At 48.0% G+C, this 12,006-nt stretch overlaps 1 protein-coding gene across 1 annotated transcript; it reads right to left on the bottom strand.

The window, feature by feature from the left end:
* Positions 1-139: 139 nt before the first annotated feature.
* SLC51B (solute carrier family 51 beta subunit) lies at positions 140-4,152 on the bottom strand. The gene is made up of 4 exons (XM_025390643.1): positions 3,576-4,152; positions 3,248-3,459; positions 1,757-1,847; positions 140-381 (listed from the first exon to the last, which is right to left on the bottom strand). Exons 1-4 carry the CDS (start codon positions 3,650-3,652, stop codon positions 177-179), a joined length of 585 nt encoding a protein of 194 aa, XP_025246428.1. The 5' UTR covers positions 3,653-4,152; the 3' UTR covers positions 140-176.
* Positions 4,153-12,006: the final 7,854 nt, after the last annotated feature.

The following is a 12,006-nucleotide window of genomic DNA, read 5'->3' as shown; positions in this document are numbered from 1 at the left end:
AGGAAGGAAGGAAGGAAAGAAAGAGAGAGAGAGAAAGAAAGAAAAAGAAAGAAAGAGAAAAGAAAAAGAAAAAAGTGGGCTGCTTGGGAGAGACTGTAAAACCTGAGAGGTTTCAGGCCACTGAGCTGAGCCCAGATCATGTGCCTGGCTTAGGGTGGGACTTCTCTGAACCCTCACTAGCTCTCAGTTTCTGGTATGTCTGGAAGGAAAACTGACAGCACATCTCTCTCTTTTAACTCGAGTTCCACCTGGGCTGAGTTTGGCTTTTCTGAGAGCAAAGTCTCTCTTAGGTTGTTTAGGCTGTTGTGATCCTTGATTCTGGCCTCATCCAAATGCAGGACTTCTGGATTTTCTTTTTCTGGTGGTTGCATCTTTTGTTTTCTGGAGGGACAGGGAACAGTGTTAATCAGGGGCGCTGAGTGGTTGGGGCAGGACTGGGTCTCCCAAATGGCTTAAAGAATCTGAAGGGAAAGTTCTGTATGCAGTCTGTATGCAGTTGGGGGAGAAGCGGCAATAGTTGGATATTCCCTCAACAGAGAAATGACTTACGCTTGCGTGTGTGTCATTTCAGGGAGTCCTTACTGTCACCTGTGAGCTCAAGTATCATTGCCACCCCGCCACCCCCCCGCCGCCACCTTCCAAGTGAGGAAATGTAGTTCACGGAGGCCAGGTGCAGTGGCTCATGCCTGTAATCCCAGCACTTTGGGAGGCTGAGGCGGGTGGATCACTTGAGGCCAGGTGTTTGAGACCAGTCTGGCCAACATGGCAAAATTCCGTCTCTACTAAAAATACAAAAACTATCTGGGTGTGGTTGTGCCTGTAATTGCAGCTACTTGGGACACTGAAGCAGGAGAATCGCTTGAACCTGGGAGGCAGAGGTTGCAGTGAGCTGAGATTGCACCATTGCACTCCATCCTAGGCAAGAGAGAGACTGTCTCAAAAAAAAAAAAAAAAAAAAAAGCTAAGGATGCACATAGTTAGGGTGTGCACTTAAGCCTCCTGACTCTTGAGTCCTGTGTTCATTTCACCTAACCACACTGTCTCTAACCTTGGACTGTTATCCTACTTAGCACAGGTCCTTGTTACCACACACCTCAGCCCTCACACTACTGCAGGAAATTTCTAACTAATCTCTCTGCTTCTGGGTGTTTCCTTCTCTAAACCATCCTAGGCACAACACCAGTCATGTTTCTAAAACCCCATCGTGTACACATCACTCCCCTCCCCCAACCACCTTCATTGGCTCCCACTACCCACTTCCTTAACCTTCTAATAACTCTCACGAGTCTGTCCTCTCTCCAGATTGGTTTTATTCAAGGTATCCCTAGACTTCCTGGCCATAGTGGAGGGACCCAGTGGGGGTAAGCTGTCAGCCCAGAGATTCTGCCTGGGTCGTAGGGGGAACAGGTCTGCTGTACCTGTGGACAGACACTCATCTCTGAGTTGACCTTGCTGAGGTGCATGTGTCCTGACAGGGTGAGAGGGGCAAGCTCCCCTTCTAAATGGCTACACTCCTCCAGGTCATGCCTGCTTCCTGTCCAGGGCCAGGGGGTGGTAATCAGGGACTGTTGCTGTTTTTTGTTTTGTTTTGTTTTTAACAGCTTTGGGTTCTCGAAGGACACTGAAGGCTGAATTTTGCTGTCCCAAAGGGTAGACAGCCATCATCCCTAAGTGACCCCTCTCTAGATTTCCCTCTGGGAAGGCAGGGCCTCTACCCCTCAGAGACCACCACATCCCCCCAGGACCAGCTCCTCACCTGCTTGCCTGGATGCTCCTTCCCAGGAGGAACATGCTTATCATGACCACCACAGCCGCCAGGGCAAGGATGGAGTGATTCCAGGGAGATGCTGGGGAGGGACACACAGGACAGAGCCCTGAGGAGTGGCCAGGCGCCTCTCAAGCCCACTAACAGCTGGGCCCTGGGCTCAGACCCAGCTTACAGTATCAACTGTCCTTTGCGTGGAGACCCTAATCCAAGATGAGCCCCTTGCCCTGGGGCACTCCCAGTGTAACAGGTGGGAGGGTGGAAGACACAGTCTCTACTCTGGAGAAGCCCTAATCTAATGGAGGAGACAGTACTGCAGTTAAATAACAGTGGGGCCACAGGGGTGAAGGGCAGAGGCCTGCGGAGGGCAGGGGACAGGTGGGCCAAGATAAACTTTACAGTCTTGAGTTTTGCCAGGGGCTGGCACAAGGCAAAGAAAGAAGGCTGGGCGCAGTGGTTCACGCCTATAATCCCAGCACTTTGGGAAGCTGAGTCAGGTGGATCACCTGAGGTCGGGAGTTCAAGACCAGCCTGGCCAACATGGTGAAACCCTGTCTCTACTAAAAATACAAAAATTAGCTGGGTGTGGTGGTGTACCCCTGTAATCTCAGCTACTTGGGAGGCTGAGAATCACTTGAATACAGGAGGCAGAGCTTGCAGTGAGCCAAGATTGCGCCACTGCACTCCAGCCTGGGCAACAGAGTGACCCTGCCTCAAAAAAAAAAAAAAAAGACAAAAAAAAAAAAAAAAAAAAAAAAAAAAAAAAAAAAAAGGAAAGAAAGAAGGCAGGGAGAAGGGTGGAAGGAATGGCAGCTGCCCACAGAGAATACATAAAGTAACTAAACTGAATGTGGATACTCAAGATTTGTCCATGCTGTACCAGAATGAAGGAGGGTCCAGCCTCAGAGCTTTTGCATTTGCTGTCCTCCCTCCAGGAATGTTCCTCCCCCGAATAATCTGCATAGCTAACTCCTTAGTTTCCTGCAAGTCACCTTCCTGATGATAAAAATGTTACCTTTTTAGTGAGGCCTTCCTTGACCACAATACTGCCCTTGCTACATACTTCCTATTCTCTTTCTTTGTTTAATTTTTCTTTTTATTACTCATCACCAATGCACTATGCATTTTAGTTGTTTATTTTTAATCCCCACTAGAATGTACGCTCCATGAAGGCAGAGGTTTTTATCGTATTTTATTCACTATTGTCGCCCCAGTGCTGAGAACACTGTCTGGTATAGAGTAGGAGCTTAATAAATGTGGTGATGATTGGAGGGCTGCGTAAATAAGCGACCACACCCTGAGAAAAGGAAGGGGCGGTCCAGCAAGACCCTTCTGGGTACTGAGACACCCCAGACTGAGTCCCTGTCTTGGAGGAAATGTGCCGCCTGACCTGGAGGGGGCGACAGTGTCAGGGCCTTCAGCCAAACTGCTCTGTGTTGAGGGGCACACCCCGACCCCTGCCGTCAATCTCTCACCACTTACCATCTTCCACACGAAAAAACCAAAGCATCTCTTCCAGCAGCTCCTGGGGCACCACAGTACCAGCTGGGTCTCCGGGAGTCCCCTCACTGTGCTCCATGCCCCTGCTCCTGGTGGTGTGTACCGCTGGCAACGAGGTCCTTAGGCCCCTTAGCCCCAGCAGCCCTCCTTGCCTCCTCGGTTCTGGCCCCTGGGCAGAGAAGCCCTGAAGACCCCTGGAAACAAAGCAGAGAGCATGACTGGATATCCTACCCGAGTTTGATCTCCCTCCGTGCCCAAATCCAGATCTCCTCTGGCCCAAAGTTATGGGACCAAAACGACCCGAACGAACCCAGGAGCACGTGGAGCCTGGAAGGGCAGAGACTGTAGAAGTGGGGTGACTGAAATCTTTATTAAAAGCCATCGCATGTGTGGAGGAGCACTGATCTGGGAGTGAGAATGACTGAGCCACTGACGGGCTCTGGGACCCTTGCAAAGGACATCTCGGGTCTTCGCCTGTCCAGCGTCCCCACCTGGCTTCTACGAGCCCACAGCGCGCCCACGCGTTGCCGTAGCAATTGTCCCTTGAGTGTCATGCGGTAGCCAATCACAGGCCTGTGTTTCCCCACGTGTCAAAGGCTGGGCCTATCACGTCTCTCTCCTGGGAATTGGCACGCCTACGGCACAGAGAGGAGAAAAGGGAAAAGTGCCAGAGGCAAACAGTTGCGGGCTCCTGATGCTGAGAGGGCACCCCCTGCCCCGATCCCGAGAGCTTCTTTTGTTTTTTGTTTTTTGTTTTTTGGATAAGTTATCAGCAGAATTGGTTTCTGTTGTTTACAAGGGAAGAACCTGAACCTATGCTCTCTGGATAAATCCCTTACTTCGTGTAGGCCTATTTCCGTCCCAACTATTAATAATAAACTGAACCTCAGTCAGTCTCAAAACAGTCGGACATTTTGACATCTTCTTGTACTACCTGTACTATTACTACTTAACATAAAATGTTCTAGCATCCATACTTTAAAAAACAAAAAGAAATAGGTGAAATTAATTTTGACAACATATAATATTCAGGCCAATATTAAAATTACTAAGTTATTTTGCTTATTTGCTTTTTTTTTGAGATGAAGTCTCACTCTGTCGCCCAGGCTGGAGTGCAGTGGCACGATCTCTGCCCACTGCAACCTCTGCTTCCTGGGTTCAAGCGATTCTCCTGTCTCAGCCTCCTAAGTAGTTGGAATTACAGGGGCGTGTCACTACCGCCCAGCTAATTTTTGTATTTTTAGTAGAGATGGGGTTTCACCATGTTGGCCAGGCTGGTCTCGAACTCTTGACCTCAGGTGATCCGCCTGCCTTGGCCTCCCAAAGTACTGGGATTACAGGAGTGAGCCACTGCACCTGGCCCAATAACACATTTTTTAAAAGGACACACATTAAACACATTAAACTGTCTCTTGGGGAGGAGGAGGAAGGGAGCAGGAATGGAGATAAACGTAACTAAAATAAAACAAGAGAAGGGTTTTGAACAGATCAATTATAAAACATGCCATAGGACACCAAGAAAAAAAGTGTACAGGGAGGATCGAAGCATTCTCAGGCCCCCTCACACTCTGTCACTGCCTTAGGAGCTCAAAAATCTCAGACCCAAATAGCCTTTGGACGCTCAGCCAGGGGCATTCAAAAACAACTGGATGGCAAACAGCCAGACAGAAAATCGGAGTATCAACAAAAGGACTAGCTTTATATCAGAGTTTCCTCCAGCACTAAACGCTCTGAGAAAACTAAAAAGGCATATCTACAAATTGTAAGGGAAAATATTTTGACACAAATACAATACTGACTTAAGCTTTTCATATGTGAATGATCATTCATATGTCAAGATGGAGACGGAAGTCAGGGAGAAAAAAAGACCTTTCTTAGACTTTTTTTTTTTTTTGAGACAGAGTCTCGCTCTGTCACCCAGGCTAGAGTACAGTGACATGATCTCAGCTCACTGCAACCTACACCTCCTGGGTTCAAGCGGTTCTTGTTTGTGCCTCCACCTCCCAAGTAGTGGGACTACAGGTGCCTGCCACCACACCCGGCTATTTTTTGTATTTTTAGTAATGATGGGGTTTCACCCTGTTTCCCAGGCTGGTCTTGAACTCGTGACATCAGGTGATCCACTCGCCTCAGCTGCCCAAAGTGCTAGGAATACAGGCCCGAGCCACCGTGCCTGGCCTTTTCTTAGACTTTCAAGGACTCACATGCACACTGCCTACTTACTCATTTGAGGGAGATTCTATCTATCTATCTATCTATCTATCTATCTATCTATCTATCTATCAATCATCCATCTATCTATCTATCTGCCTACCTACCCATCTAAAATCATGGAAAGACAAAGTTACAGGAATGGCCAACAGATGTGATCTTGTGTTCTAGCTCCAACTGACTGTCCAGAGCACTGTCCAAGAAGGATTGTGACATTCCATCAAGTCTCAGATGTAAGAGTGCCTGGATTGATTAGTAGCATCAGCCACAGGCCCCTGTCCCATATGCAAACCCCCTGAACTCACAGAGAAAAGTGTTGAAGTTGAGAAACCAAACACAATCTTCCTCTAGGGTGTGGGATGAGATTTAGACACATGGGACATGCACGCTGACCACTTCTGTATTGTGTGGTTTCTTATGGGTATATACTACCTTTATGAGAACAATACATGTAATTCCATTTTAATGTATTTATATGTATATTTTGTCTATTTGTATGCTTTTTTTTTTTTTTGAGATGGAGTTTTGTTTTTGTTGCCCAGGCTGGAGTGCAATGGTGTGATCTCGGCTCACTGCAACCACCGCCTCCCAGGTTCAAGAAATTCTCCTGCCTCAGTCTCCTGAGTAGCTGGGATTACAGGCATGTGCCACCACACCCAGCTAATTTTTGTATTATTAGTAGAGACGGGATTTCACCATGTTTGCCAGGTTGGTCTCGAACTCCGGACGTCAGGTGATCTGCCCGCCTTGGCCTCCCAAAGTGCTGGGATTACAGGTGTGAGCCACTGCGCCCAGACTTTCTATGCATTTTTAGATGTAGGTATTTATTGTGCCTTTTGAGACAACAGTTCCAATTTTGGATATTTAATTAATGGAACTAATCAGATCAGTGTGCAAAGATGCAGATAAGCTACTGTCCACAGTGGAGTGGTTTTTTTTGTTTTTTGCTTTTTGAGACAGAGTCTGGCTCTGTCACCCAGGCTGGAGTGCAATGGCACCATCTCGGCTCACTGCAACCTCCATCTCCCGAGCACAAGTGACCCTCCCCCTCAGCCTCCTGAGCAGCTGGGACAACAGGCATGTGCCACCACGCCCGGCTAATTTTTGTATTTTTTGTACAGACAGGGTTTCATCCTGTTGCCCAGGCTGGCCTTGAACTTCTGAGTTCAAGCGACCTGCCCACCTTGTCCTCCCAAAATGCTGGGATTACAGGCATGAGCCACCAAACCTGGCCAAAGTATGTTTAAAATATGTTTAATATTGTTACAATAAACACATACTGACCAACAAAAAACTAAAATGACAAACTGGATACAAATCTAGAACCCAGAGTCAACCCTCTCTGGCTTTGTCAGATGCTGCAGAAACAAATAACATATTTCTTTCTCTTTTTTTGAGACAGAGTTTCACTCTTGTTGCCCAGGCTGGAGTACAATGGCACCATCTCAGCTCACTGCAACCTCCACCTCCCGGGTTCACGTGATTCTCCTGCCTTAGCTTCCCAAGTAGCTGGGATTATAGGTGCCCGCCACCACAACCAGCTAATTTTTGTATTATTAGTAGAGATGGGGTTTCACCACATTGGCCAGGCTGGGCTTGAACTTCTGACCTGAGGTGATCCATCCTCCTCAGCCTCCCAAAGTGCTGGGATTACAGGCATGAGCCACCACATCTGGCCAATTTTGTATTTTTAGTAGAGATGGGGTTTCACCATGTTGGCCGGGGTGATCTCGAACTCCTGACCTCAGGTGATCAATCTGCCTCGGCCTCCAAAAATGCTGGGATTACAGGCGTGAGCCACTGCGCCTGGCCAAAGACATATTTCTATCAAAGCACGTATCCAGTTTGCTTCTAGAGTGAGTATCATATTGTCATTTGCATGATTAAACTAAACGTTATGCCTTATTTGCATTTTATTAGTTTTGCCTTTAATGTTCTTTTCTTGTTCCAGGATCCCATTTAGGATGTCGTACTGCATTTAGTTGTCTTGTCTCCTTAAGCCCCTCGGGGAGATCCCTGCATTTTAAACAGGGCTTAACCATGTTATTGGACTGTGACTTCTGCCAAAGACCTGGGCCACCCATCCCCAAGGCAAGATGAGGACACTCACCCTGGATCCTGAGTTCCTGAGGACTGCCTTGATCTGCTGTTGGGAGCAGCACCAATTTCTGTATCTTCCTCTTTCTCCTCTTTATGGGAGAACAGGATAGTCTTTGCACTTGAGCTCTCCCAGACAGTAACAGCTGTCACTTAGGGGACAGTGCCTGGAGAGCCTGCGGCAGCTGAACCCATCTGATAGCTCTGGCCTTAGCACACGCCCAGGCCTGGAGCTTTCTCTATCACTCCGGGGTGACTGACCTCTTGAATGAGTAGACTCAGAGTGCAAACAGACTCCACCTGACTTTCACAATCCGAAAGCACCAGGAGTCCAGTGCTTACTTTGTTACGTGTTGGCCTCTAGTAAAGAGAAAACATCCGGATCCTCTGGACAGGCAGGAGAATGAACTGCAGAGGACCTGTGGTCTGTGGGTTCCATCACTGCAGGGGGATATGTGGTGTGCCCACTCCAGGTCTCTATTGCCCAATATCATCATCAATACTTAACCACAGAGCAGGGAGCCAGGCTGGCCTTTTACAGCCTGTGCTTTCTCATAGTGAAGGTCATGGCATCATGTGAATTCCTCACAAGGAGCTGTAAAATATGACCTTTGGAGGTGGGGGTTGGGAAAGGCTGTGTGAGCACCAGTGACCCAGAGAGTAGGAAGCAGGCCAAGGCAAGCAATTTGGTGGGGAAGCAGGAATGAGGTGCTCCTCCCACCAGGGCAGCGCCATTCAACTCTGATAGTCTATGGACTTTTCCATCAACTGGCTCCGTGCATCTTAAGCAATCATTGTTGGTTTAGTGAGGAGCGGGCTTATTTCACATAAGCCCACTCCTATGTCTTTTTTTTTTTTTTTTTTTTTTTTTTGAGATGGAGTCTGGCTCTGTCACCCAGGCTGGAGTGCAGTGGTGCAATCTTGGCTCACTGCAACCTCCGCCTCCCTGGTTCAAGCAATTCTTCTGCCTCAGCCTCCCAAGTAGCTGGGACTACAGGTACGCGCCATCACGCCCGGTTAATTTTTTGTATTTTTAGTAGAGATGGGGTTTCACCGTGTTAGCCAAGATGGTCTCGATCTCCTGACCTCGTGATCTGCCCACCTTGGACTCCCAAAGTGCTGGGATTACAGGCGTGAGCCACCATGCCCAGCCGCCCACTCTTATTTCTTACTTCACAAATGAAACAGAGGCTGAGTGAGGTCACATGTCAAGCCCAAACTCCTCTATGAGTTGAACATTAGTCAACAGTGTATACTGTGTGTGCATGGGGCAGAGGAAAGAAGACCCAACAGGGAATCTAGGGGCTGCCTGGAACTCCAGCTCCTCCTCATTTTTTTTTTTTTTTTTTTTTGAGACGGAGTCTGGCTCTGTCGCCCAGGCTGGAGTGCAGTGGCCGGATCTCAGCTCACTGCAAGCTCCGCCTCCCGGGTTCACGCCATTCTCTTGCCTCAGCCTCCCAAGTAGCTGGGACTACAGGCGCCCGCCACCTCGCCCGGCTAGTTTTTTGTATTTTTTAGTAGAGACGGGGTTTCACCGTGTTAGCCAGGATGGTCTCGATCTCCTGACCTCGTGATCCGCCCGTCTCGGCCTCCCAAAGTGCTGGGATTACAGGCTTGAGCCACCGCGCCCGGCCTCCTCCTCATTTTTAATGCATTCATTTATTCAATGAATAAATGTTACTTGAGTATCTACTGTGTAGATACATGGTAAATAAGATGGGTGAGAGCCCCGCTCTCTTGGAGCTCAAACTCCAGGGGAGACAGACAGCCAACAAAAAGTAAGCAAAAACATAATTAAAAGATAATTATAGCAGTGATCATTTCTGTGAACATCTTTTTTTTTTTTTTTTTTTTGAGATGGAGTCTCGCTCTGTCACCCAGGCTGGAGTGCAGTGGCCGGACCTCAGCTCACTGTAAGCTCCGCCTCCCAGGTTTACGCCATTCTCCTGCCTCAGCCTCCCGAGTAGCTGGGACTACAGGCGCCTGCCACTTCGCCTGGCTAGTTTTTTGTATTTTTTAGTAGAGACGGGGTTTCACCGTGTTAGCCAGGATGGTCTCCATCTCCTGACCTCGTGATCTGCCCGTCTCAGCCTCCCAAAGTGCTGGGATTACAGGCTTGAGCCACCGCGCCCGGCCCTCTGTGAATCTATACTAAAAACTGAATAATGAGGGGTTAACTATGCAAAGACCTGAAAAAGCAAGTACAAAGGCCGGGCATGGTGGCTCATGCCTGTAATCCCAGCACTTTGGGAGGCCAAGGTGGGTGTATCACCTGAGGTCAGGAGTTCAGGATCAGCCTGACCAACAAGGTGAAACCCCATCTCTACTAAAAACAAAAAAATTAGACAGGTGTGGTGGCAGGCGCCTGTAGTCCCATCTACTCAGGAGGCTGAGACAGGAGAACTTCTTGAACCTGGGAGGCGGAGGTTGCAGTAAGCTGAGATCACACCACTGCACTCCAGCCTGGGTGACAGAGTGAGACTTCATCTCAAAAAAAAAAAAAAAAAAAAAAAGAAAGCAGGTACAAAGACACTGAAGAAATAATGAGCTTAATGTGTCTGGGACAAAAAGGTGGCCAATATAGCTGAATCATAGTGATGAGGGGGAAGTGACATGGAATAAAGTTGGAGGATAGACAGGAGCGGATCATGCAGGGCCTTGTAAAACAGGGTAAGGAGTTATATTTTACCCTAAAAGTGATGAGAAGCTGCTGGAGGGTTTAGGCAGGGAAGTGACGTGATCTAATTGACATTTGTCTAAGATCACTTGGCTCTCTGGGTGGAAAATGGATTGTAAGAGAGCAAGAGAGGAACAGGGAGACCATTGGGAGTCTGTTATATTCATCCAGGCAAAACATATTAGTAGTTTGGACCAGGCTGGTGACAGTGGAGACGATGAGAAATGGTCAGATTCAGGGTGCATTTTGGAGAGAAAGGTAGTTGATAGATTTCAAGAAAGAAACTCAACACGAACACTCTTAAACACAAAAGGAATTTATTGGCTCATAAACTAGGAAGGGCAGGGTGGAGCTGACCTGAGGCATACGGGAACCAGGAATTTGAAAATCCTTGGTGTTTTGTTTCTGTGGCTCTTTCCCTGCTTTTCTCTGGGTGTCAGGCTCATCACCCCAGGCTGGCCACCTCCAGGAAGTTTGACCAGATGATAGGAAACCCAGGCTCACACTCTTACAGCTGCAGGGGAAGTAGTTACTTTTCTTAGCTCTTGTTTAAAAATTCCTGGGAAATGACTCTAATTGTCCAAGCTAAGTCACGTACCCATCTCTTGGATCAATTGTTATGGCTAAGGAGGGGAGTACGACAGATAGCCAACCCAGAGCTCATGCTTGTTGGGTAGCCAGGAGAGCCAGGAGAAACTGTTGGATAGCCAGTGTGAGCTGGACAGCCCACGCCATGTGGGTGCCTGAAGCAACCATTTGACCACAATCCCCCTTGTCTGCCTCGGAGGAGTGTTGTGGTACTCTAATGGGATAGTGTCCCCTTAATAAGGAGCCTGCACAATCCCAGGTTCTCCACTCTTCCGCTTCTGTGCCTTTTCTCTTCCTCCTCTTACCCTAGCTCTTTCTACTATGGCCTATCCAATAACTTGTTCCATGGTTGCCATGTGCCAGGCATTATGCCAGTGATAAACAGTTGAAAGCATTGTCCCTGCCCTCATGGAGACTGCAGTCTAGCAGAACAGGCAGATGGGTGTTCCTCATGTCATCACAACCTTTGTGTGACAAGTGCCATGAAGGAAACGTACACATGGAGATAAGAGTACATCACCAAGCCCTCCTTTCCTCACAGCATCAGTATCATTCCTGGCCAATAAATCCTACCTTGAAATCCCTCCTGACTTCTCTAGTCCCTTATCTCCCTGCCTAGAAGATGATAGACAGTGGAGTGGAGTGGAGTGGAAAGGGCTTTTGGCTTTCCTCTGCTATTCTGGTATCTGCCACCTGCTGACCCTTTGAGCCTCAGCTTAAATGTCATCTTCTTAGGGAGGCCTTCCATATCAGTTGAGAATTGTGTTTGGCTCTGGGTAACAAAGACCCAATGTCAGCGGTTTAAACCATAAGAGTTTATTTTCTCATAGAAGAACGTCAGAAGTAACCTGTTATTAATGTCATAAGACCAAGGAAATCAGGGCTGAGGTTTCTAAGATTCCCTCATGGCCCCAAGATAGCTGATGCAGCTCCTGCCATTATATCCAAGTTCCAAGCAGAAAAAAAAGCAAAAGGGAAAAAGGACAAAAAGGTGTGACCATGCTCCATAGTAATCAAATAACCTATCTGAGAGTAAACTCAGATAATACAGAGAACTAAGGTCAAGGGAATTATTCCCAGAAAACAGTAGCAAGGGCAGCCAGGTGGGCTAATCAGATAACTTACTCTACTGCCAGGGTGGAAGTCTTCACAGGTCATGCCCAGCAGG

The sequence above is a fragment of the Theropithecus gelada genome, chromosome 7a (genome assembly GCF_003255815.1).
Source record: "Theropithecus gelada isolate Dixy chromosome 7a, Tgel_1.0, whole genome shotgun sequence".
NCBI classification, from domain to species: domain Eukaryota; kingdom Metazoa; phylum Chordata; class Mammalia; order Primates; family Cercopithecidae; genus Theropithecus; species Theropithecus gelada.
This window is presented reverse-complemented; position numbering and strand designations above follow the sequence as displayed.